This window comes from Aythya marila, assembly GCF_965140915.1.
Source record: "Aythya marila genome assembly, contig: HAP1_HAP1_SCAFFOLD_84, whole genome shotgun sequence".
NCBI lineage: Eukaryota > Metazoa > Chordata > Aves > Anseriformes > Anatidae > Aythya > Aythya marila.
The window spans coordinates 11,789-34,134 of NW_028137486.1; the positions used below are offsets into that span (position 1 = coordinate 11,789).

Consider the following 22,346-nt stretch of genomic DNA (forward strand, 5'->3'; position numbering starts at 1 on the left):
TCCCCCAAAGTAGTAAGTCCTCCTCCAAAGGGGGGTGTAAGAACCCCTAAAAAGGATAAATCCACCTCCAAAAATGTAACCCACCCCCCAAGAGGGTAAATCCTCCCCCAAAGGGGGCTAAATGCCCCTGAAGGTGTAAATCCACCTTAAAGGGGTAAATTCCTCCCCCTGAAGGGGGTAAATCTCCCCCTAAAGAGGGAAAATCTCCCCCAAGATGGGGTAAATCCCCCCCAAAGGGGGTAAATCCCCCCCAAGATGGGGTAAATCCCCCCCAGGATGGGGTAAATCCCCCCCAAAGGGGGTAAATCCCCCCCAAGATGGGGTAAATCCCCCCTCAAGATGGGGTAAATCCCCCCCAGGATGGGGTAAATCCCCCCCGCCCCCCCAGCAGGACGCAGCGGAGGCAGGGGTAGGGTCAGGTTTAATTTATTACTGCTTGAAATCCAGTGACATCGACACGCGCGGCCGGCGGCGGGGCGGCCACGAGCGGCCGCCTCCAGCGAGCCACCGAGAACAGTACCGCTGCTGAAAATGGGGCGAAAAAGAGGGAAATCGGGGAGCTGAGCGCTCCCTGCGAACAGTTAATGCTGTTAGGGGGGCTGCCAGCCCGGCGCTATAAATATGGGGGGGGGGCCAGGGTACTCCAGCCCCTCGCGGCTACGGGGGGCCGGGGCCGCGGGGCGGGGGCTCAGTCGTCTTCGGTGCCGCTGCCGGAGCGATCCTGGGGGGAGACAGGAGGTTAGGGGGGGTTTGGGGGAAGAAAGAGGGAAAAGGAGTGTTTTGGGGGAAAAGGAAGGCGTTGTTTGGGGAAACAATAGAGTGTTTTATTTTTTGGGGCGGAAAAGGGCGCATTTTAGGAAAAAAAGAGCATTTTGGGGGAAAAAAAGGGTGTTTTGGTGTGTTTTTGAGGAAAAAAGAGGGTGTTTGGGGGAAAAAAAGAGGGTGGTTCTTTTGGGGAAAAGAGGTCATGTTTTTGAGGAAAAAAGTGTTTTGGAGGGAAAAAGAGAGGGTGCTTTTTGGGGAAAAAAGGGTGTTTTTTGGGGAAAAAAGGGCGTTTTCGTGGTTTTTGGGTAAAAAAGGACATTTCAGGGGGGAAAAAAAGAGGGTGTATTTTTTGGGGAAAAAGGGCGTATTTTTTGGGGAAAAAAGAGGGCATATTCTGGGGAAAAAAAGAGGACTTTTCTGGGGAGAAAAAATAGGGCTTTTTTGGGGGGGGAAAAAAGAAGACTTTTTGGGGAAAAAAAAGAGGGCGTATTTGGGGGAAAAAAGAGGGTATTTTTTGGGGGAAAAGAGAGCATTTTGGGGGCCTCACCTCCTCCTGCTCCTCCTCGCTGTCGTCGTCGCTCACCACGGGCTTGGCGCGGGAGCCGCGGCTGGTGCGCCTGCGGCCCTTGAGCCGCTCCTGCGCCTTCTCCTTGCGCCCCAGTTTGATTTTCACCTTCACAGACCGGGCTGCTGGGGTTGGGGGGGGACAAAGAGGGGGCCACCGTCACACCAGGACCCTCGCGGGGGTTCTCCCAGTCTCCCCCAGTTCCTCCCAGTTCCCGCTCCCCCTCCCTGGCTCCCCACGTCCCCGCTGTCCCGGGGCAGGGTGCGGGCAGCGTGCGCTTCCCCCGGGCACGCCGCCACGGCCCTGCCCGCCGGGAGGGGGGAGGTTTTGGGGCCGTTCCCCCCCCCCCATTAAACCCCCAAACCCCCTTGGGGGGCACTCACCCTCTGATTCCGATCCTTCCTCTTCGCCTTCCTCCTCCTCCTCACTGTCCTCACCTTCGCTCTCCTCCTCCTTCTCAATTTTCTGCCTCACGCTGGTGAAGACGGACTGCAGCACGATGGAGTCCTCGTAAATCTGGGGGGGGGGGCGGCAGGATTGTGAGGAAGGGGGACACCCTGAGACCCCCCAAAAAGCCACCCCACGGCCCCCAAAGCCCCCCGGTGGCGGTGTGGCCTTACCAGGGAGCCCTCGAGGTTGAAGGTCTGCGCGTTCTGGCACAGCAGCATCACGTCCTTCTCCAGGTCGTTCAGGCTGCGGTACTTGTGGTTGCGGATGCGCTCCTGGGGGGTGGAAAAACGGGGTCAGGCCCCCTCAAAGCTCCTCTCCGTGCCCCAAAAACTGCCCTCGGGGCCACAAACCTGCCCCCAGTACCCCAAAAGTTCCCCTCGGGGCCCCAAAACCTCCTCTCTGTGCCCCAAAAGCTGCCCTCAGTACCCTAAAAGATCCCCTTGGGGCCCCAAAAGCCTTCCAGTGCTCCAAGAGCTCTTCTCAGTGCCCCAAAAGCTCCCCTTGGGGCCCCAAACCTGCCCTCAGTACCCCAAAATCTCCTCTGTGTGCCCCAAAAGCTCTCCTCAGGGCCCAAAAACCTGCCCCCAGTGCCTCAAAGGCTCCCTGCGGGGCCCCAAAAGCTCCTCTCCGTGCCCCAAAAGCTCCTCTCCGTGCTCCAAAAGCCTTCCGGTAGCCCAAAACCTGCCCTTGGGGCCCCAAAAGCTCCTCTCCGTGCCCCAAATTTCACCCGCACCCCCGTGAGGAGCCGGGATTTTTTTTTTAATGTTTTTTTTTCTTTTTCACCTTGATTTTCTTGAAGTCGACCGGCTTGCGGATGAGCTCGTAGTACTCGGGCAGCTCCTTGCGGGAGGGGAGCTGGATGAAAACCTCGCTGAGCTGGCGGCCACTGCTGCTGCACGGAGAGGGACGGCGCGTCAAGGGCGGCACCAACACCCCTCGAACCCCTCAATTAATTCATTAATTAACCCACTGCTCATTCCCAGCCCGCTCAAACGAACCACCGCGTGGTGTTTGGCAAAGAATTTTGGGTTTTGGGGCTCCCCAACGCCCCACAGACCTCGGTGGGCACCCGAGGGGATGGTGCGGGCGGCGTGGGGGCTGCAGGGAGCAGCTCCCAGATCAAAATCCCCCCCCCCGGCCCCCGCCTCTCCCCTCTCCTACCTGTCCTTGTACTTGATGACGGCGTCCACGATCTTCTTCATCTTCTTGGTGAGGTTTGGGGGGTTGGGGGAGAGTTTTTCGGCCGGCGGCCGGCCCCGTTTCTTCTGCTTCTTGCTCTCCTCGTCCTTGTCCCGGCTGCGGGTGCTGGTGGTGGGGGTGGCGGAGCCCACGTCCGTGTCCCGCTTGCGTTTGCGGGAGGATTTCTTCTGCCTCACCTCCTCCTCGATCTCCTCCAGCGTGCCCTCCTCGATCGCCTGCCCGGGGGGCAACGCAGGAGCCGCTAGCACGGAGGCCCCAACCCTGAGCTGCCCCCCAACCCCCTCCCCAAACCCAAAGCCACCCCCCCTGCTCGACCCTGGGGGGCTGTGTACAGCTCCCTGGTGCACAAAGATCCCCTAATTATGGGGGGAAGTCACCAAATTCAGGTATTTCTGGGAATATTTGGGGAGGAAACGAGGCTGGGGCGGTTACGGTGCCACCTCCCCGCTGCGGATGGGGCCGCCCGAGGGCGTTTTAACGGGGCGCCCGCCTCATCAGCACCCACGGGGGACACTGGGACCCCCGGACGGACGGACGGACAGACGGACGGACACCAGCACGGGGCTGAGAGGCCACGGAGTCAAGGCTGCTGTACCATGTATACCTTGAGCCACTGCTTCTCCGTCAGCGAGTCGCTGTAGTCCACCTCCTTGCGGTGCCGGGAGCCTCGGCCGAACATTTTCTCCTCCTCCTCCTCGCAGGTCAGCCTCTCCACCTCGGCGTCGTCCTTGATGATCCACGAGGGCAGCTCGTCCTCCTCCATCAGCCGCGGCTTGCGCTTGGGGTTGCGCGCCTCCTCCCGCCTGCGGTCCAGGTCCATGCGCTGCCAGGAGAAGGGGGCGAAGCTGTGGGGCTGCCGCCGGGCTCGGGGTGGGGGGCGGCTGCGGCCCTAAATCCTCCTGGGGGGGCCGCGGAGAGGCCTCGGGGGAGCACGGGGCCGGGTGGGGAGAGCCACTGGGAGGAGCGGAAAATGTTTCGGGGGCCACAGCTCGGTAGAGGCTGCAGGAGGGAGGGCAGGAATCCGGCCCGGTCGGTGGGAGATGGGGCAGGGATTAATTAGCGGCTGGAGCTCGTTAGGCTGCGGGGCTGGGGGAGCTCGCCCCTCTCTGCTGCCGAGTCCCTGAAGGACTCCAGGGTGGCCTCGGGCATGGGACACGGGCGGCAGCGCCGGGAGTTAACGGGGCTGCGGCTGCAGAGGTGGCACGGGCAGCAATTATCCGGCTCTAATTAACGCTCTGCCATTAACGACGCCGTTTTAATTAACGCTTTGCCATTCGCAGCGCCTCGGGGGACCTGTAGTCCTCCCTCCACGTGCCCTTCCCTCGTCCTGGAGGAACGAGGAAGCCTCTCCTCTTTCACAGAGCTCCTTTTCCCCCCTCCGGCGGGCGCCAGGGATATTTTGGGGACGGAACCGGCTTTTTGCTCAGCGCCCCCACGGGCGAGAGGTGTGTGTGTGGGGGGGGGCAGCGCTGCTGGAACCTCCCGGCCCCACCGAGCCTGGTCCCTTACCGGAGCCGGGAGCGTCCTGCCCGTGAGCCCCTGCTCCACAGTTTTGTTTTACCTGATGAACTCGAACGAGTCACGGCTCCGTTAAGCACTCGCGGCTGATTTCTGTTAGAGAGACCGTTTTAGCTGCTACTCGGGAGAACTGCGGGCACCACTCCTCCTGCGCAGCCGGGGCCATGCTCACCATGAAAAGGTCAAACTCCTCCTCGTGCCGCGCGATCATCTGGTTGACCGTTTCGTCGTCGGGGACCTCGTCTTCCTCCTGCGAGGGGGGCAAGAAAAAGACAAAAGCCCCGGCTGAGCGGCGAGAAAGACGGCGCCGCGGGGTCGTGCGCTCGTCACCATCCGACGCGTGTTGGGTTGCCCGTCAAGAGACGTGTCTGAATTCGTATTGTTCTGTATTTATTTATGCTTTTATTCATTTTTATTTATGTGTTTTCATTTTATTTTTATTTTTTTTTATTTTTTTTTGGGCGGCCTCAGGCTGGTTTCTAGCGGGCGGGTTAATTCCACGGTGCAAAGACCACCGTCGGAGCTGGCACGTGCGGTGGCAGTCTCAGCAGCAAGGCCGAGGATTGAATGGGCGTGGAGACTGAACAACCCCTCTCACCTTTAGAGGTGGTTCCTCCAACTCAGCGTTCAGGCACAGGGTTGAGGCAGTGTGGGGGAAGCTTGCACTGCCACTGCCGCTGCCCGCGCTGTATCTGTTCTGTGGATAAATAGAGGACTTCAGTCTCCAGGGCTGATCAATCCGGCACCTTTCACCGACGCTCAAAAACTCCCTTCCACTAGCAACAAGTGGTCATGCGCCTTCCTTCTCGCCCCCGCGCCCTTGGCCTCGAGGCGGCGCAGGGCAGTGGAGCCAAGCCAGCCGCACGGTCGCTCGAGCGCGCTCCGGGAGTAGCAGGAAGCGGCCGCCGCTGCCCCTTACCTCGTCCTGCTCCTCGTGCTCCAGGATGGCCTGCAGGAAGGCTCTTCGCTCGTGGCTCGAGGACTTCTGGTCGAACATGCCGGCTTGGATGACCTTCTGGTCCACGTTCAGCTTGTACTTGGCGGCGGCCAGGATCTTCTCCTCCACGCTGTTGACGGTGCAGAGCCGGAGGACTCGCACCTCGTTCTGCTGCCCGATGCGGTGCGCGCGGTCCTGCGCCTGCAGGTCCTGCCGGGGACAGGGCGCACGGGTTGCCGAGGGTTTTTTTTTTTTTTTCTAAGCCAGCACGCGATGGGTTTTGTCCTCGACAACGCGGCGTGGGCCTGGGGGGGGGCCCTGCTCCCCGCCGAGGGCTGCGTTGGGCTCGCAGGGAGCTCGGGTCACTCGCCGAGGGACGGGAGCGCTCTCCTTAGGGGACCGAGCGCACACCGGGAACGGCAGCCAGAATTTTGGGGGGGCTGCTCCCCGCCTCTTGGAGGCAGTCGGTCAGAGGGAGCTCGCCCGGGGGTGTCCACCAGCACCAGGCAGGGAGGACAGAGGGTTTTTTTTTGGGGTGCTTTAACGCACCGTGGGCTGGGAGGAGCAGGGAGGGGGGGGGTTTCCGACCTCCGCTGCCACCAGCGCCGGGCTCTCGGCTTCTCTCCGGCCTCCCCCGCCAGAAATGAGCCCCCCAGGGCGATGCCCAGGTTGTGGCAAAGCCCCTGCTGCTGCTGGCTCTCGTGCTGGGGGTGGTGGGCGGATGGGACGGCAGCTTTTGGGGCGTAGAGGTGGGGGTCTTCAGCCCAGGCTGGGCAGTGAATGAGGAGCTCTTCCAGGCAAGGGGAAACGGCGCGGCCGGAGCCGTCTTCTCCATCCCTTCCACCAGTTTTTTTGTGTGCTTCCTTGGCTTTTGTGGTGTTTTTTTTTTTTGTTTGTTTGTTTGTTTTTGTTTTGGTGTTTTTTTGGTTGGGTTTTTACCTGGTGAGGGTTCCAGTCGCTGTCAAAGATAATCACAGTATCTGCAGACTGGAGGTTGAGCCCCAGCCCGCCAGCCCGGGTGCTGAGCAAAAAAATGAAGTACTCAGAGCCTGGCTCATTGAAAGTCTTTAGCAACATGCCGCGGTCTTCGGCTTTAGTGGTTCCTAAAAACAGAGAGGAAGGGGTCACTCCTGCCCGGGGACACCTCGAGGCGCTGGGGAGGGGCTGGGGGGCTCTGCACGGCGCGGGGGCTGCCTGTGAAAGGCTGCAGGGCGCGCTCAGCCGGAGGCTGCTTTCGGTAGAAAGGCTCCAAGGGCAGGGAGAAAAAGGGGACGAGCGGCTGGAGCAGGAGCAGCAGTGTCTGGGGTGGCCCCGGGGGCATCAAATCTCCCAAAGCTGGGGGGCAGCGGCTGCAAGGCCACGCTAGGGGAGGGTCTCCACCAGCCCGTGCCCCCCAAACGCCTCCCTCGGAGGAATAAATCGCATGGGGCTCCGTGTAGGGGCCCGGGGGCAGCTCAGGGCATGGCGGGGTGTGCGAGGAGCTCAAAAGCATCAGAAATAAATGGAATAAATGAAAGAAATGAAAGAAAGGCTTGGGGTTAACGACTACGGAGACCTCGGTGCCTTCCCTGCCCGGTGCCGGGGCGAGTTACGGCCCCGCTGGGGCTGGGGGGCGGTCAACGGGGGGCTTAAAGGAGGAATTGGATGCGAGAGGCTCAGGTCGGGGAATAAAAGCTCGATTTTAGGACCTTCAGCCTCGTTTTGTGCTTTGCTCGCTCCGTGGCTGGTTTTGGGAAGGCCAACTTGTAAAAAGTCAGCGCCGCTCGTGGCTGGGAGAGGTTTTGGGGCCGCAGGGCCAGGCGTGGGCAGCTCTGCAGCAACGCCGTGCTCTGCTCCTGCGGTGACTTGATTTTAATTTTCTGCTGGGACTTGCTTTGAAAAGGTTCTGCTGGACTTGATTTTCATTTTCTTTTGTCCACAAGGCCAGCCGTGCCCCTGCACAGAGCCCAGAGCTCCGCTCGTGTCACGTTACGGGGCTAACGAGGTTCAGAGCAGGCACTGTTAACGAGGCTCTGGCCACCAGCCTTTGGGGGTTGGACCCCGTGATCTTTCGAGGTCCCTTCCAACCCCTACAATTTGTGATTCTTACACCATTAACGGGGCTCCATCACCCATCAGAGGGCCTTTCAGCCCTCCAGCATTAATTCATTAAGAGCTACGTGGAGCTGAGAGGGGGGAGCTGGAGCTTTGGGAGCAGCCAGCTGGAAGGGGCCAAGCCCAAGGCTGCTCCTCACCTGCCCTCCGACAGCCCCTGCCTCATCCTGCGCCCCCAAAGGAAGATTTCTTCTGTACCCTGAGCCCCTTAAGGGCATTTATGGTTTATTCTGTGCCCCTTAAGGGCATTTATCATTTATTCTGCACCCCTTAAGGGCATTAATTCTTTATTCTGAGCCCCTTAAGGGCATTTATTCTTTATTCTGAGCCCCTTAAGGAAGGTTTCTTCTTTCTCCAATGCCCTTTAAGGACATTTATTCCTTATTCTGCAACCTTAAGGTCATTTATTATTTATCCAGAGTACCTTAAGGACATTTATTCCTTGTCCAACACCCTTTAAGGGCGTTTATTCCTTATTCTACGCCCTTTAAGGACGGTTTCTTTTTTATCCAATGCTCTTTAAGGTCATTTATTCCTTATTTTACGGCCTTTAAGGACATTTACTCCTTATTCTTCAGCCTTCAAGGAAGGTTTATTTATTCTACGCCCTTTAAGGACGTTTATCCCACACCCTTTAAGGAAGGTTTTGTCTTTATTTTGCGCCCTTTAAGGAAAAAGGGTGCAAAATATTCTTTATTCTTTACTCTTAGACCCTGTAAGGAAGGTTTATTCTTTATTTTATGCCCTTTAAGGACATTTATTCTTTATCCTACACCCTTTAAGGAAGGTTTATTCCTTACCCCATGCCCCTTAAGCGAGGTTTATTTTTTAATCTACGCCCTTTAAGGACATTTATACTTTATTTGAAAACATTTGTTCTGTATCCTGTGCCCTTTAAGGACATTTATTCTTCATCCTACACCCTTAAAAGCCATATATACTTTATCCTACAACCCTTAAGGACATTTATTCTTTATCCTACACCTTTAAGGAGGTTTAGGAGGTTTATTTTTTTATTTTGTGCCCCTTAAGGACATTTATTCTGTATTCTATGCCCTTTAAGGACATATATATTTTATCCAGTGCCCTTTAAGGACATGTATTCTGTATCCTACGTCCCTTAAGGACGTTTATTCTATATTCTATGCCCTTTAAGGATGTATATATTTTATCCAATGCCCTTTAAGGACATTTATTCTGTATTCTACACCCTTTAAGGACATTTACTCTGTATCCTGCGCCCCTTAAGGGCGTGTATGTTTTATCCAATGCCCTTTAAGAACGTTTATTCTGTATTTTACGCCCTTTAAGGACGTTTATTTTGTATCCTGTGCCCCTTAAGGGCGCATATATTTTATCCAATGCCCCATAAGGGCGTTTATTCTGTACCTTGCGCCCCTTAAGGACGTTTATTCTTTATTTTGTGCTCCTGAAGGATGTATATACTTTATCCTACGCCCTTTAAGGACGTATATACTTTATTCTGTGCTCCTTCAGGACAATTATTTTGTATCCTACGCCCTTTAAGGACGTTTATTCTGTATCCTGTGCCCTTTAAGGACGTATATATTATATCCAATGCCCCTTAAGGACGTAAATATTTTATCCAATACCCCTTAAGGATGTTTATTCTTTATTTTGTGCCCCTTAAGGGCATTTATTCTGTATCCTACGCCCTTTAAGGACGTATATACTTTATCCTATGCCCTTCAAGGACATTTATTCTTTATTCCGTGCTCCTTCAGGACATTTATTTTGTACCTTACGCCCTTTAAGGACGTTTATTCTTTATTCTGCGCCCTTTAAGGACACTCATTTTGTATGCTATGCCCCTTAAGGGCATTTATTCTGTATCCTGTGCCCCTTAAGGGCATTTATTCTTTACTCTGCATCCGTTAAGGACATTTATTCTTTACTCTGCGCCCTTTAAGGACATTTATTCTGTATGCTATGCCCCTCAAGGGCATTTATTCTGTATCCTATGCCCCTTAAGGGCATTTATTCTGTATCCTGTGCCCCTTAAGGGCATTTATTCTGTATCCTGTGCCCCTCAAGGGCATTTATTCTGTATCCTACGCCCCTCAAGGGCATTTATTCTGTATCCTACACCCCTCAAGGGCGTTTATTCTTTCCTCTGTGCCCTCTCAGCGAGGCTTACTGCCTTATGGCACGCTGTTTCTCTCCTCCTCGGGCTGCTGGAAGATGGCCCGGCCGTCACCTTACCTCCGTCCCCGCTCACCTCGCTGCTCGGCCCCACGCGAGGGGTTTAACGTCAAGCACCGGGGGCGGCTGCCGGCCCCGCGGGGCGGAGGCACTCACCGTCCAGCCTGAGGTATTTGAATCCACGGTAAGCAAAATAATCTTCCATGATGGTCATCAGGGAGGTCATCTGGCAGAAGAGCAGCACCTTGTGGTTGGTGGCTCGCAGCTTGGGGAGGATTCTGTCTAGGAGCTCAAATTTGCCCGAGGCACGGTACAAATCCAGGCTGGGAGGGAAGAGAAGAGGGCAATGAGGACGTGGAAGGGAGCAGTTGAGGTGGAAAGGACTATGGAGACCACCAAGCCCCGCTGCCTGCACACTGTGGGGCTGACCAGACGTTAAAGCATCTTGCTGAGGGCACTGCCTGAGTTTTTCTTCCTCACTGCCAGCTCAGGGCATTGGCCTCTTTGCCAGAAGCCCGCTCAGGACTAAAACCTCCTCCTCCTCCTCCTCCCCTGAGGGGTATCAGCGCTGGGAGATCCCTGATGGTGCTGGTGAGCCACAAATCCCTCCGCTGGGACTCGATAAAAGCGCACTTACCCTTGCACGATACCTCCAGTGAACCCCAAGTGCTCGGAAAAGGATTCCTGCAAACGGAAAGCAAGGTCAGAAAGGGGCCTGGCACACAGATAAAACGAGAACTCCACGGTCCTGGAGCTGCCCTAAAAGAGAACCGGCCCTCGGGGCCTGGAGGATTGCTGACAGCTCGGGTCCCAGGCACGAAATGTGCAGGACTGGGGTGATCTGAAGAGCTCTGTGTGGTGCCAGGCAGCAGCAGCACCCTCATGGCACGGGAAGTCTGATCCAGAGGGATCAGCCCAGCTCCAAAGCTCCCTGTTTTTAGGTGATATTGCTTCAGGGAGCTCGTCTGAACAAATTTGGATTGTTTTGGGTGGCACAAAACATCCTGAAGTGAACCCGAAGCTGCCCAGCACTGTGTGGCTGCACCGAGGATTTCAGTGCCCTGGGACACGGCGACAGAGCCGTTTGCTCCTCGCACCGCCTGGATTTGGCAGGGGCAGAGCAGTTCCTGAGCCCCCCCCGAGCATATAAGCCCACTGCCCACCCAGCTCTGCGTTACCTCGATGTGCTGGAACATGTAGGGGTGGTTGCAGATCTTCCTCAGCTGCATGATGGTGTTCATCAGGGTTTTTGTCCCACCTTTACCCTGCGCCAAGAGGGAAACCCAAGTGAATTTCGGGGTTCTGCCCAGCCATGTGGCCAGGAGGAGCCCCTGGAGCACTCAGAGCTCCCAGCCCTGAGGTTTTGGTGCCGCTTTCCCCATCAGCGTGGGGTGAAACTCGAGCTTTTAGGACAAATAAAATCCCCTCGAGGAACCCAAGGAGCAAAAGCTGCCGAAGAGCCGGCGGCTCGAGGGGAGCAGAGAGCTGAAGAGGCAAGTTGAAGGACGAGGAAATTTTCGCCTTCAGCTTCTGGTTCAGGCCAAAGGGTCTTTTTTTATTCATTTCTCTGCAGGGAGTTGCCACTTGGCTTGCTGAGAGCCTGGTGGTGGCTGCTGTGGGTGCCCTGGCAGCAGCAGGCACAGCCCCGTGCCCAACGCACCCTCGGGGCGCTCCTGGCAGCACAAGGGGCTCGTGGTGGGCCAAACTCAGCCTGGTGAGCCCCTCAGGAATCCCTAAATTCCCCATAAAGGGGCCTCTTGCTGTGCTCAGGAATTCCTAAACCCCTGATAAAGGGGCTTTTTGCTGTCCCTGGGGGGCAGCGGGCACGCAGAGGGGCCTCCCCCATCCCCGAGGCATTTGGGCAGCCCCGGGGGAAGCCGGGCAAACCTTTTTGTCCTTCTCGGAGCCGTCGGTGAGGAGCACGCCCTTGGCCTGCATGTGCCTGTAGAGCACCCGCTGCAGGGCCGACATGTCGCACTTGATCACGTATTCCACCTGCAGGGAGCGAGGAGAGGCCGTGAGCCCTCGAGGTACAGCGGGACCCCAAATCCCTCCGCGTCCCAGAGCGCGTTTTGGGAGCCTGGGGGCACCCCGAGTCGCCCGAACCGCAGCAGGGAGTGAGTTAACCCAGCCCGAAATCATTGGGGAGGTGAAGAAACCGCTCGCAGTGGCAGGGAGGAGGATGAGGAGGAGGAGGAGGAGGAGGAAGGGGGCAGTTACCTTCTCGGGCAGCTGAGCTTCCACTTCTTTCTTCAGCCTTCGCAGCAGGAAGGGGCGCAGCACCTTGTGTAAGCGCCTGATGATCAGGATGGTTTCCTCTTCATTCAGGTCCACCTGCACCAGGAGCCAGAACGAAAAGCGTCACTCAGGGACCCATGAAATCCCCCTCAGAACAAAAAGCGTCTCTCAGCAACCCGTGGAATCCCCAATATCAGCTCCTTGGAGGCTGAGGGGTCAGGGTGAAGCCAGGAACCGCTCTGCACGCGGCGTAGTGGGGGTCTCCTGGGGGTCTGAGCCCCCTGGGGGGGGGTTTTGCTTCCAGTTTGAGCTCGCTCCTCTCCCCCTGGCTGTCTGAGAACCCACCCTGCTGACAGCAGGAGCTGCACTGGAAGAGGCTTCGCTGCTCAGATCCGTGCTGGTGGGACCCAGGCAGCTCCTGGAGCACTCAATTAACGCTCAGTGTTTAGCCCACCACCGAACCCCTCCCCAAAACCCCCCCAATTTCCATCGGGACGCTCGGGAGTGGAAAGCAAGAGGCTCTGCAAGCAGAAATAAAGCAGAACCGGCCACAGGACCCGCACCTTCTCCCCCGTCATGGCAAAGGGGGCGTTGAACCACTGCTCGAAGGTGCTGCAGCTCTTGAAGATGGTGGGCAGGAGGAAGTTGAGCAGGGCCCAGAGCTCGGGGAGCTTGTTCTGCAGCGGGGTGCCCGTCAGCAGCAGGCGGCGGGGGGCCACGTAGTGGGTGTTGAGGACCTGGGTGAGCTTGCAGTGGTGGTTCTTCATCCTGTGGCCCTCGTCCACGATCATGTACTTCCAGCGGATCTGCGGGAGGGCAGGAGCCTGAGCGAGGGGGCTCTGGGCTGGTTCCAGCTCTGCTGAGCCCCAGCTGGGGCTGGAGAACGGCCCCAAGGCCTCCGGGTGTAGGCAGAGCTTGCCAGGACCACGAAAACCCCCTAAAATTTCTCTCCTTCTCTTAGCTGCTGCCTGGAAAGCTCCCCCGGCAGCAGGGCTTCACGTCTCCGGCTCAGAGATGGGAGAGGAAGGAGTCAGGAAAAGGGAGAAGGCTAAAACAGGAGAGAGACCGAGGGCAGCGTGGGGGATTTCAGAATTTCTCAGGCTTTTTGGCCCTTCTCCTCCTTGAACTCTTCACCAGGAGGAGGGAACAGCAAAGACAACTCCCTTCAGAGCCTCGCCAAGGCAAGGAAGACGCCTCGGCTCTGTTATGTTTGACAAATTGGTGAAGTTTTACCATTTTTACAAACCAGACCCTGGTCACCCAGTGCTGCAGGACTAAATCAGGGATTAAACCTATAAATCTGAGGTTCTTGACACATTGTCTGTGGATTAAGCCTCCTAATTTGAGGTTCTGACAGACTGTCTGTGGATTAAGCCTCCCAATTTGAGGTTCTGGCACGTTGTCTGTGTTCTCTTGAACCTCCACAACTCTCCAAACCCCGTGGGAGCCTAACCAATTCCATCGTCACCCTCTGGCTCGCTGCTGTGTGCAGAAGCAGCCCTCTGGCACTCAGCTGGGGCAGCAGCGCAGTGACAATCTGGCAGAGATTTTAACAGATAGCCACTGTAAAATCACTTTAAGTCCCGTGACTTTCTTTTTTGTTTTGTTTTTTAAGAAAAAGGCCATTTTGCTGTGTCACGGGACGCAGAGTGTCTGCTCTCAGGCTGCTCGGAGCAGCTCCTCTCCTCCTGCCAAGCATAACAGGAGGGAAGGAAGAAAAATCTGGGGTTCCACTCAGGCTCTGCTGGACACAGAGCAGCAGGGTGCAGAATCAGCCCCACAAGCACCCGGCGGGGAGCTGCCAGGACTCACCTTGGCGAGGATGTGCTTGTCTTTGATGATGTACTCGTACGTGGTGAGCAGGACGTTGAATTTCCCGCTGCGGAGCTGAGGTACAAATGCCCGTCTTGCTGCCGGAGAGCCCTGCAGGGAGAATTGCCAAGAGAAATGGTAAGGCAGGATCCACGTCCTGGGAAGGAGAGCCACGGGGTCCTGGAAAAAGAAAGCATCCATGTCCTGGAAAAAAAGGGAGAGCCATGGAGTCCTGGAAAAAAAAAGGGAGAGCCACGGGGTGCTGGAGAAAAAAGGAGAGCCTCCGGGTCCTGTAAAAAAAAAAGGAGCCACGGGGTCCTGGGGAAAAAGGGAGAGCCATGGGGTCCTGGAAAAAAAAAGGGAGCCACAGGGTCCTGGAAAAAAAAGGGAGAGCCACGGGGTCCCAGAAAAAGGAGAGGTGGTGGGAGAAGTTGTTATCGATGTGGGACGACGTTCCAGTAGCAGAAGGGCGGTCCCGTGGGCGCAGCCAGCAGCAGCTGGATCCCTTCTGGCACTAAGGAACAAAAACCAGCTGTGGGTTTCGTTTTCAGCGCCGGGGAAGCGTCCCAGATCCCTGTGGCTAACGGCAAATTTGTTCTGCTGGGGAGGAAAAACAAAGCCTCTACTTGCCTTGTAGGAGACCTTCACCACAGAAGGAGCCCATTTGTCAAACTCGTATGCCCAATTCGACAGGGTTCTGGAAAAAAAAAAAAAGGGAAAAGGAAGGGTAAAACCTGCCCTTACATCAGGGGAAACCACAGGACAGGCCTGGGGCGGCGAGGGGGCACTTACGAGAGAGGTACTATGATGAGGAAGGGGCCGTTGATCCGCTTGTGCTCCATGAGGTATGTGATTAAAGCGATGGTCTGGATGGTTTTGCCCAGACCCATCTCGTCTGCAAGGATGCCGTTCAGGTTGTTGTTGTACAGGGACACCAGCCACTCCAAGCCCTTGATCTGCGGGGAAAAGGAGAGAAAAGAGGGGTGAAAAAAAACCCCAAGGTGATGCAGCAGGGACGTGCCAGCAGCCCGAGCCCCCCACCTCCACCTCAGCGTGCAGCCAGGCTCCCCAAACACCATGAGAGACCTCATTAAATTATTTAAAACCACTGGCATTGATGAATTCCTCCCCTCTCAGCACCACAGGCGCAGGAGAGCTGGCGTTCTTTGCTTTAAGTGAATTATTTCACGCCAAGGACAGGCGCTGGCTCTGCCCTCAGCTCCCTCTCCTCCTCCTGGGAGCCCAAAACAACCCCAAACCACCCCAAAATCTCACCTGGTACTGCTTGAGGACGCCGTTGACCATCAGCGTGGACTGCTTGTCCACCCTCTCGGTGACGGCGTGGGCCACGGCGTAGTAGGACTGCAGGCCCCTCGCCAGCGCCTGCGACACGCCGTACTCATCGTCCACGTCCTGCTTGGCGTTCCTGGGGGAGAGGAAGCACGGTGAGGATGGTGATGGCTCACGAATCCCCCGCCCGGGAGGTCAATTTCCCCCCAGGCACAAGCCAAATTAGCTCTAATTAACAGAGAGGCGATGCTCACTCGATAATGTGCCGGGCGTCCACCTCCGAAACGTCGTCGCTGTCGGGGTCAGGGATTTTCTTCTTCTCCTCCACGGGCAGCGCCGGCTGAGCAGGCTGAGGCTGCTCCTCCTCCTCCTCCTGCGGGGAGGAAGGGTGCTGAGCACCGGGCTGCTGCCTGGGGGGGTGCAGGCAGCAGGAAAACCCCCCCCCAGAGCAGTCACCAGCCCTGAAAACTGCGTGGGGAACCCCCCGAGAACGGGGGCAGCCATGGTTTATCCAGGCCAGCACAAACGGACTGAACCCACCCAGCTTTTATTTATTTATTTTAACAGATTTTGCAGTTTATTCCCAATAAACTCATCAGGGGGACTTTGTCTGAGCTGCCTGGCACGGAACCACGCTGGGAAGCTGCACCTCCAGCTGCTTCCTTCTCCCCCAAACGCTTAAAACATGAAAGCACCAAGTGCTGACATTTCTCCTTACCTCCTCCTCCTCCTCTGACCCACTTTCTTCGCTGTCAGACCTCGGAGCTACCTCATACCTAATTAAACACAAATATATTAATATTTAATTGCCAAGCTGCTGCCAGCAGCACTCCACGCACAGCACGAGCCCAGCCCGGTTCCAGAAACCTTCGCGTTAGGGCTTGGGGTTTGTTCTTCCTTTTATTTATTTTTTAACAAAACGCTTATTCCTTCATTCTTTGCTCCCTCAGCACGCACCCAGGACCACCCGCAGAGCCCTCCACGCCTCCATCCTACCTCATTCTAGCAGCTGAGCCCCTCTGGGACCCCCCCTTCCCACTGGGACCCCCAATTCCCAGCCAGAGCCCCAAACTCAGGGCTTTGGGCTCGCTGCCAAGCCGCCGGTCCCAACCCCAAGACCCCACACAGCAGAGGTGGGGGCAAACCCACAAACCCCGGTGTGAATTTGGGGCCGTGCTGCCCCCGAGTTAACCCCCCCTGGGACTCACCCAGGGTTCATTTCCAGCCAGGCCTCCAGCTGCCCCGCTTTGGGGGCGTCGGTGCCGGTGAGGATCTTGCCGCTCTCCACGTGGATCACTTTCACGGGGAGGTCGCTCATCTGGCTCGTCTCATCCAGAGGCTGAGGGAGGAAAGAAAAAATACAGGTTGCTGTTATTCTCCTGCCCTGGAGCAGAGCTGGCGTTTGCTTCCTCGTCTGCTGCTCCGAGGGAGCCCACAGAGCTGCACGCAGCACTTGGGGCCTGTGGAAATTGGGTTTTAAAACCCATCTCCACGTGGGGAGGTGACTTCGGGCACCAGGCATCGTGCCTCCAGCTCAGATTTGTTCAGAGGGTTAAAGGAAAGCCCTGCTGCAGGGGTATTGCATCCAAAACCTCAAGGAGAAGCCCTGCTGTGGGGCTATTTTGGTCACAGTGTTAAGGGAAAGCCCTGCTGCAGGACCAACTCCTTCAAAATCTCAAAGAGGAGCCCTGCTGCAGGGCTATTTCACTCAAAATCTCCAGGAGAAGCCCTGCTGCGGGGCCATTTCATCCAAAACCTCAAAGGAAAGCCCTGCTGCTCGCAAGGGATTTTGCCGAGTCCTCAGGAGGACTCCACGCAGGCAGGACCCCGAGCAGAGCGGGGACAAGAAACCCCCTCATTTTCGGGGCAGAGCACGGGTCCTAACCCCAGCTGGCAGCCGCAGCCCCCCCGGGGAGGACACCACCCCCCCCTGCAGCTCTGCAGCACCCGTTGGGGCTGATTTATGTCGGAGGTGCTCAGAGGGCTCTCTCTGCCCATCCTGGTGCGAGTTTTGTCCCGGGAAGCCTCGGTTCAGCTGCCCAACTGGGTGCTGCAGCACCCAGGGGTGCTGGATCCTCTGCCAGGCAGGGCGAGGAGCGAGTCCCCGTGCTCACCTCGCCGTCCGGCCCGATGGCAGGGGTCTGCCCTTCGGCGTTCTCTGCCTTCTGGAAGAGAAGAGGGAGAGAGCTGTAAGCGACCTGGCACTGAGGGAACAACACAACCAGAGCCCCCAACGCCACAGGGGACGTGTGGCTGCCTCGGTGTGAGCATAAAAGGGTGCAGGAGAGCACGTGGAGCCCGGGCGGCTCAGCTGCAGCAGCATTTGGAGCTCAATTCCTGCCCCAAAAACCCCCTGTTTCAGCCCAACCCCACCAATCCTCTCCTCTCTCCCCGCTCACCTTCTTCTTCTTCTTTTTCTTCTTCTCCTTGGCCACCTGGGCAGCCTTGTGCTGCCGCACCAGCTCCGTCAGGTTGGCCACGTACTCGTCTGTCTGCTGCAGCAGGTAGGCCAGCCGCTTGTCCTTCTTCTGGTCGATCAGCTTGCGGTACCCTTCCTCATCCTCAGCCTGGGGGGGAGAGGAGGAATTCAGCACCCCGACACCCAGAGGAGCCTGGGGGGGGGACCCCAAAGCCCTCTGGATCCTCACCATCAAGCGGCGCATCCGCTCCTTCTCGATCCTCTCGTTCTCCTTCTTCTGCTCGCGCTCGGTGTTGGCGTGGTAGGTGGCCACCGCCTTGGTCAGCTTCTGGATCTTGCCCGTGACGGAGCGGTGGTACTCCTTGAAGTCCTTGGCGTGCTGCAGGATGCTGTTGAGGTATTCCTGGGGGGGGGAGGAACGCCACCAGGAGCGTTAGGAGCGGCGTGGGGAGTCCCCCAACGCCACGCGCGGAGTTTAAGCTGGAATTCATCTCATCGAGTGCCTCAACCCTTATCTCTGGAGCAGAGGGGAGTTGTTGGAGGAAAATACCCCCCTGCTACGCACAGCAGCCTCCAGGCTGTGTTTTTGTGTGCTGGAAGCAAGTGGGATATAAACCTAAGTGATTATGTGGCTGAAGAACAGTTCCATGCCACCCCTTTTTTATTTCAACACATGGAAAACGTGAAGGAGGGGAGAGAATGTCTCATTTTCAGAAGGAAACAAACAAAAAAATAAATGGTAGAACTGCCAGGGGAGGACTTTGATCAGAACACGCTGCTGCTACCTGCTCTGATCTCCCTGCCACATGGATGCCAGGGGGCAGCAGTTACTGCAGGGCGCAGAGCGAGGCACCCGCTGTGATGATGCCTTGGGTAAGAGGGTGAGGAGAGATTTGGGCAGCCCGTTCTGAGAGGATGAGGCACAGGGAGCCCGAAACGGGCCCGAAATTTCCATCCTTTACCTGCATCTAGCACTACACACTCAGTGAGCCCGATTCCTCAAACATTTACCACAAATCCTCCTTTTTTTTTTGCGTGATCCACAAATCCTCCCTTTTTTTTTTACGCGTGATCCACAAATCTTCCCTTTTTGTAAAAAAATAAGGGAGGAAACCCCCTCCCGCTGAGCTGCGGGCCCCCACCTGGTGCTTCTGGCGGCGCTTGCGCTCCTGCTCGATCTTCTGCTGCTTCTCCAGCTTCTCGGTGATGCGAGCCTCGCGCAGGGACTGCCGCTTGCTGCGCTTGTAGGCCTTGGCGTTCAGCGCCGTCTCCAGGGCCGTGTCCCGCCGCATGCACACCACCACCTCCTGACGCAGCTTTTGGGGGAGATTCGGGGGTTTTTGAGGGGAATTCGGTGCCGGTTCCCCCCCCCCTCCCTCGCTGGTTGCCCCCCCGAGGGCCAGGTACCTGTCTCTGGAAGTTGAGCAGCCGCAGCGCTTTCAGCTCGATGGTCGCTTTGGTTCTCAGGTCGCCGGCCAGGGAGCCGGGGAGGTTTTCCAGCTCCTGGATGCGGTGGGCGATGCGAGCCTGCAGCCTGGGGGGGGGACACGAGGGGATTTAGGGGCACAGGAGGGGATTTAGGGGCACGGGGCAGTGATGTGACCCCAGGGATGCGTTCTTGCTCCTCTCCTGGTGAGGCCGACGGATCCGGCTCTGATTTATTGGGGCTTGATCTCGGGTGAGATGGGGAGGCCCCAGAGGGGATGCTTGGGGGGTGTCCTAAAATGTGGGGGAGCTCTGGAAACCCTAAATGTGGTGGAGTTTTGGAAATCCTAAAATGTGGGGGAGCTCCCTGGGCACCCTAAAAGATGGGGAGGGGCTCTGGAACCCCTAAAACGTGGTGGAGCCCCCCAGAAACCCCAAAACATGGTGGAGCTCCCCAGAAACCTTAAAATGTGGTGGACCCCCCAGAAACCCCAAAACGTGGTGGAGCTCCCCAGAAACCTTAAAATGTGGTGGACCCCCCAGAAACCTTTACATGTGGTCGAGCTCTGGAAACCCTAAAACGTGGTGGATCTCTAGAACCCCCAAAACGTGTCGGACCCCCCCGGAAACCCCTAAAAACGTGGCAGACCCCCCCCTAGAAACCCCAAAACGTGTTGTTGGACCCCGCGGCCCTACCTGTACTCCCTCTCCTGCAGGATCTCGACGGGGTCGAGCCCGCGGGGTTTCTGGATGGGGGTGATGCGGTTCTGCTTCTGGTGCAGCTGCACCATGGGGGCGGGCTGAGCCGGCTGCCCCGGGGACTGCGTCTGGGGGGGCATCACGGGGGAGGCGGCGGGGGGCACGGCCGGGGGCGCCGGGGAGGGCCGGCCGGTCGGCTGGGGGGGGATCAGCTTCTGAGGTGTGCTGGTGGGGGCTGCAGCATTCGCCAGAGGGCCTGGGGGGGGGGGGAAAAATAAGGGAGAGAGGTTAGAAAACGAGCTGGGAGCAATTAAAACCCCCCAGGGGGTTAAATTAAAACCCCACAAGGCCCATTGGGGGAGCAGCTCGATGAATTCTCCCCCCCCGCCATGTCCCCGCACCCTAAATTTACGTTTTTTGGCCACCCAAAGCCTCCCCAAGCAAAGGGAGATGTTAAAATTGGGGCAGCCAGCCCCAAAAGGACAAAGATGGGATTTGGGGGGGGGAAAAGGGCTCCTCGGGGGCTGTGGGGGCTATTTGAGGGTCAGAGGAGCCTCTCAGGGGGGCAGAGGGCTGTGCCCCCCCCCTGTGGGTTGCTTCGTTAACTGCCAGCCCCTAACGAGCCCTCGGTTCCTTGCTCTTACCTTCAGGCCAGGGCTTGGGGGGGCCGCCCGGGGGCTGCCCAGGCATTCCTGGGGGAACTCCTGAGGGTCCGGGGGGGGGCATGTTGGGCCCTCCTATACCTGCAGAGCCAGGGACACACAAAAAGAGGGAGGGGGAGGAAAAAAAAAAAGTTAAGATTTTAATTTCTGTGCGTTTATGGGGAGCAAAGCTCAGCCTGCTGCTGCCGGGGAGCACGAGGAGGAGCAGGAGGGGGAAATTCAACCCCAAAAGGGGTCAGAGGCGGTGCTGGGGGGGCGAATGAAGCCCCCCAGGAGCTAATAACGGCCGTGATGGGGGGGAGAAAAAAAAACCAACACTCTAAGATTTTAATTTCTGTGTGTTTATGAGGAGCAAAGCTCAGCCTGCTGCTCCTGGAGGACCCAAGGGGGAGCAGGATGGGGAAATTCAACCCCAAAGGGGTCAGAGGTGGTGCTGGGGGGCACAAACGCCCCCCCCCCACGACCTCACAGCCGCGATGGGGAGCAAAACCCCGACCTGGGGGGACCGAAACCAGACCCGAGGCAGCAGGGGGGTGCCGCGGGGAGTCTCACCGTGAGGTCTGCTGTAGTTGGGGGGCGTCGGCCCCGCTCCGGGCCCTTGCCCCGGCCCCTGGGGGGGCACGGAGGGCGGAGGTAGCGTGGGCAGCGGCTGCTGCAGGCCGGGCAGGGGGCGTTTGCCCTGCACGGCCATCTGGAGGTGTTCGGGGAGGGGCTGCCCCCGGGCCAGCATCTTGTAGGCCATGATCTGAGCCCGCAGCTGGTGCAGTTGGTTCTGGTTGAAAGGGGTGGGGGGGCCGCGGGGCTGTTGGCCCAGGGGCTGGGGGTCGGAGCCGTCCAACGTCGGGACCCCCGCCGAGGGCAGCGGAGGGGCGGAGGTGGGGCCGTTGGCTGGCACCGGGCTCGAGGCGTGCTCCGAGCCCCCCAGCGGGGAGGGGTAGCCTGCAAGGAGAGGGGGGAGTTAGAAAAGGGGGGGGTTGGGGGGGATTTAAAAATAAATTAATAAAAAAAAAAAAAAAAGAATGAATAAATGAATGAGGAGGATGGGAAGGGGTTAATGGGAGGGGAAGGGGTAGCCTGGAAGGAGAGGGGGAGTTAGAAAAGGGGGGGTTGGGGGGGGATTTAAAAATAAATCAATAAAAAATAAAATAAAATAAAAAAAAAAAATAAATAAAATAATAAAAAAATAAAAAGAGGGGTGGGAAGGGGGTAAATGGGATGGGAAGGGGGTAAATGGGTAAGGAATGGGGGGGCAGGGGGGAAAAGGCCATGAGAACGGGGGGGCAAATGCTGTAGGGGGGGCAAAAGGTCTGAAGGGGGGGGGCAAATAGCTACAGAAAGGGGGGTGAGAAGGGGGGAAAAAGGCACAGAAAGGAGGGGGGGGCAAATGCTGTGAGAAGGGGCAAAAGGCATGGAAAGGGGGGGGGTGAGAAGGGGGGCAAAAAGCCACGAGAAGAGAGAAGGGGGGGGGTAGAAGCCAGGAGAATGAGTGGGGGGCAAAAATACCACAAAAGGGGGGCAAAAAGGACTGACCGACAGCCCCATTCCCCCCCCCCACCCCCCAAGAACTTCGTCTTTGCCCTTTTCTGCGTTTTTTCCCCCCATAACCCACCTTGCGAGTGCTGGTCCATGGGGCTGGGGGGGGGCCCCATGCCCGCGTGCCCCCCGGGCCTCAGCCCCATCCCTTTCATCTGGCCGTAGCGCGGGTCCTCGGCCAGGCCCTTCTCGTGCATCGAGTCCATGGGCTGCAAGACAAACGGCCCTAAATCCTCCCCCCGAGGCACAAAACCCCAATTTTGCCCCAAAACCCCACAATTTTGCCCCAAAACCCCACGGTTTTGCCCCAAAATGCAGCAGGTGCACCGCTCCGGGCGGCCGGAGGGGCGCAGCGTGGATACAAGGGTCTGAAAACACAGGTTTTTGCCCCAGAAAAAGCTCCCATGCCCCACAAAAAAAGGGATGGAAGCCCCCAGGGTGGCCCCAACGCCCCCCAAAAAGGGGCAGAACCCCCCAGGTATCCCTGAGCCCCCCCCAAAAAGGGACAGAAGCCCCCAGGACATCCCCAATCCCCCCCAAAAATGGCACAGAGTCCCCCAGGGTGCCCCTGATCCC

At 57.6% G+C, this 22,346-nt stretch overlaps 1 protein-coding gene across 9 annotated transcripts; it reads right to left on the bottom strand.

The window, feature by feature from the left end:
- Nucleotides 1–402: 402 nt before the first annotated feature.
- Nucleotides 403–21,975, bottom strand: SMARCA4 (SWI/SNF related BAF chromatin remodeling complex subunit ATPase 4). Of its 9 annotated transcripts, none has more exons than XM_082785184.1 (33): nucleotides 21,847–21,975; nucleotides 20,790–21,176; nucleotides 20,220–20,318; nucleotides 19,573–19,831; nucleotides 18,859–18,985; nucleotides 18,594–18,767; nucleotides 17,681–17,854; nucleotides 17,432–17,599; nucleotides 17,147–17,194; nucleotides 16,241–16,371; nucleotides 15,751–15,808; nucleotides 15,287–15,405; nucleotides 15,018–15,168; nucleotides 14,535–14,698; nucleotides 14,373–14,439; nucleotides 13,743–13,853; nucleotides 12,494–12,736; nucleotides 11,913–12,026; nucleotides 11,580–11,687; nucleotides 10,871–10,957; nucleotides 10,330–10,376; nucleotides 9,849–10,015; nucleotides 6,375–6,538; nucleotides 5,418–5,645; nucleotides 5,097–5,195; nucleotides 4,671–4,748; nucleotides 3,585–3,803; nucleotides 2,942–3,195; nucleotides 2,564–2,672; nucleotides 1,951–2,052; nucleotides 1,714–1,846; nucleotides 1,313–1,455; nucleotides 403–721 (listed from the first exon to the last, which is right to left on the bottom strand). In XM_082785184.1, exons 1-33 carry the CDS (start codon nucleotides 21,965–21,967, stop codon nucleotides 689–691), a joined length of 4,686 nt encoding a protein of 1,561 aa, XP_082641310.1. In that variant the 5' UTR covers nucleotides 21,968–21,975; the 3' UTR covers nucleotides 403–688. The 9 variants fall into 9 exon arrangements, with proteins under 9 accessions (XP_082641310.1, XP_082641308.1, XP_082641311.1 ...); XM_082785182.1 differs by having other exon boundaries at nucleotides 15,287–15,402; nucleotides 17,147–17,197; XM_082785185.1 differs by having other exon boundaries at nucleotides 1,313–1,452; nucleotides 2,564–2,669; nucleotides 17,147–17,197.
- Nucleotides 21,976–22,346: the final 371 nt, after the last annotated feature.

Bases quoted from the DNA above. Each gene is read 5' to 3' on its own strand.
- SMARCA4 (XM_082785180.1), bottom strand. From the start codon at position 21,967: ATGCACGAGAAGGGCCTGGCCGAGGACCCGCGCTACGGCCAGATGAAA. The intron at 15,406-15,750 runs GTAAGGAGAAAT...TCCTCCCCGCAG, and splicing joins GGTCAGAGGAGGAGGAGGAG to GAGGAGGAGGAGGAGCAGCC. The intron at 2,053-2,563 runs GTGAAAAAGAAA...TCCACCCCCCAG, and splicing joins TCGACTTCAAGAAAATCAAG to GAGCGCATCCGCAACCACAA.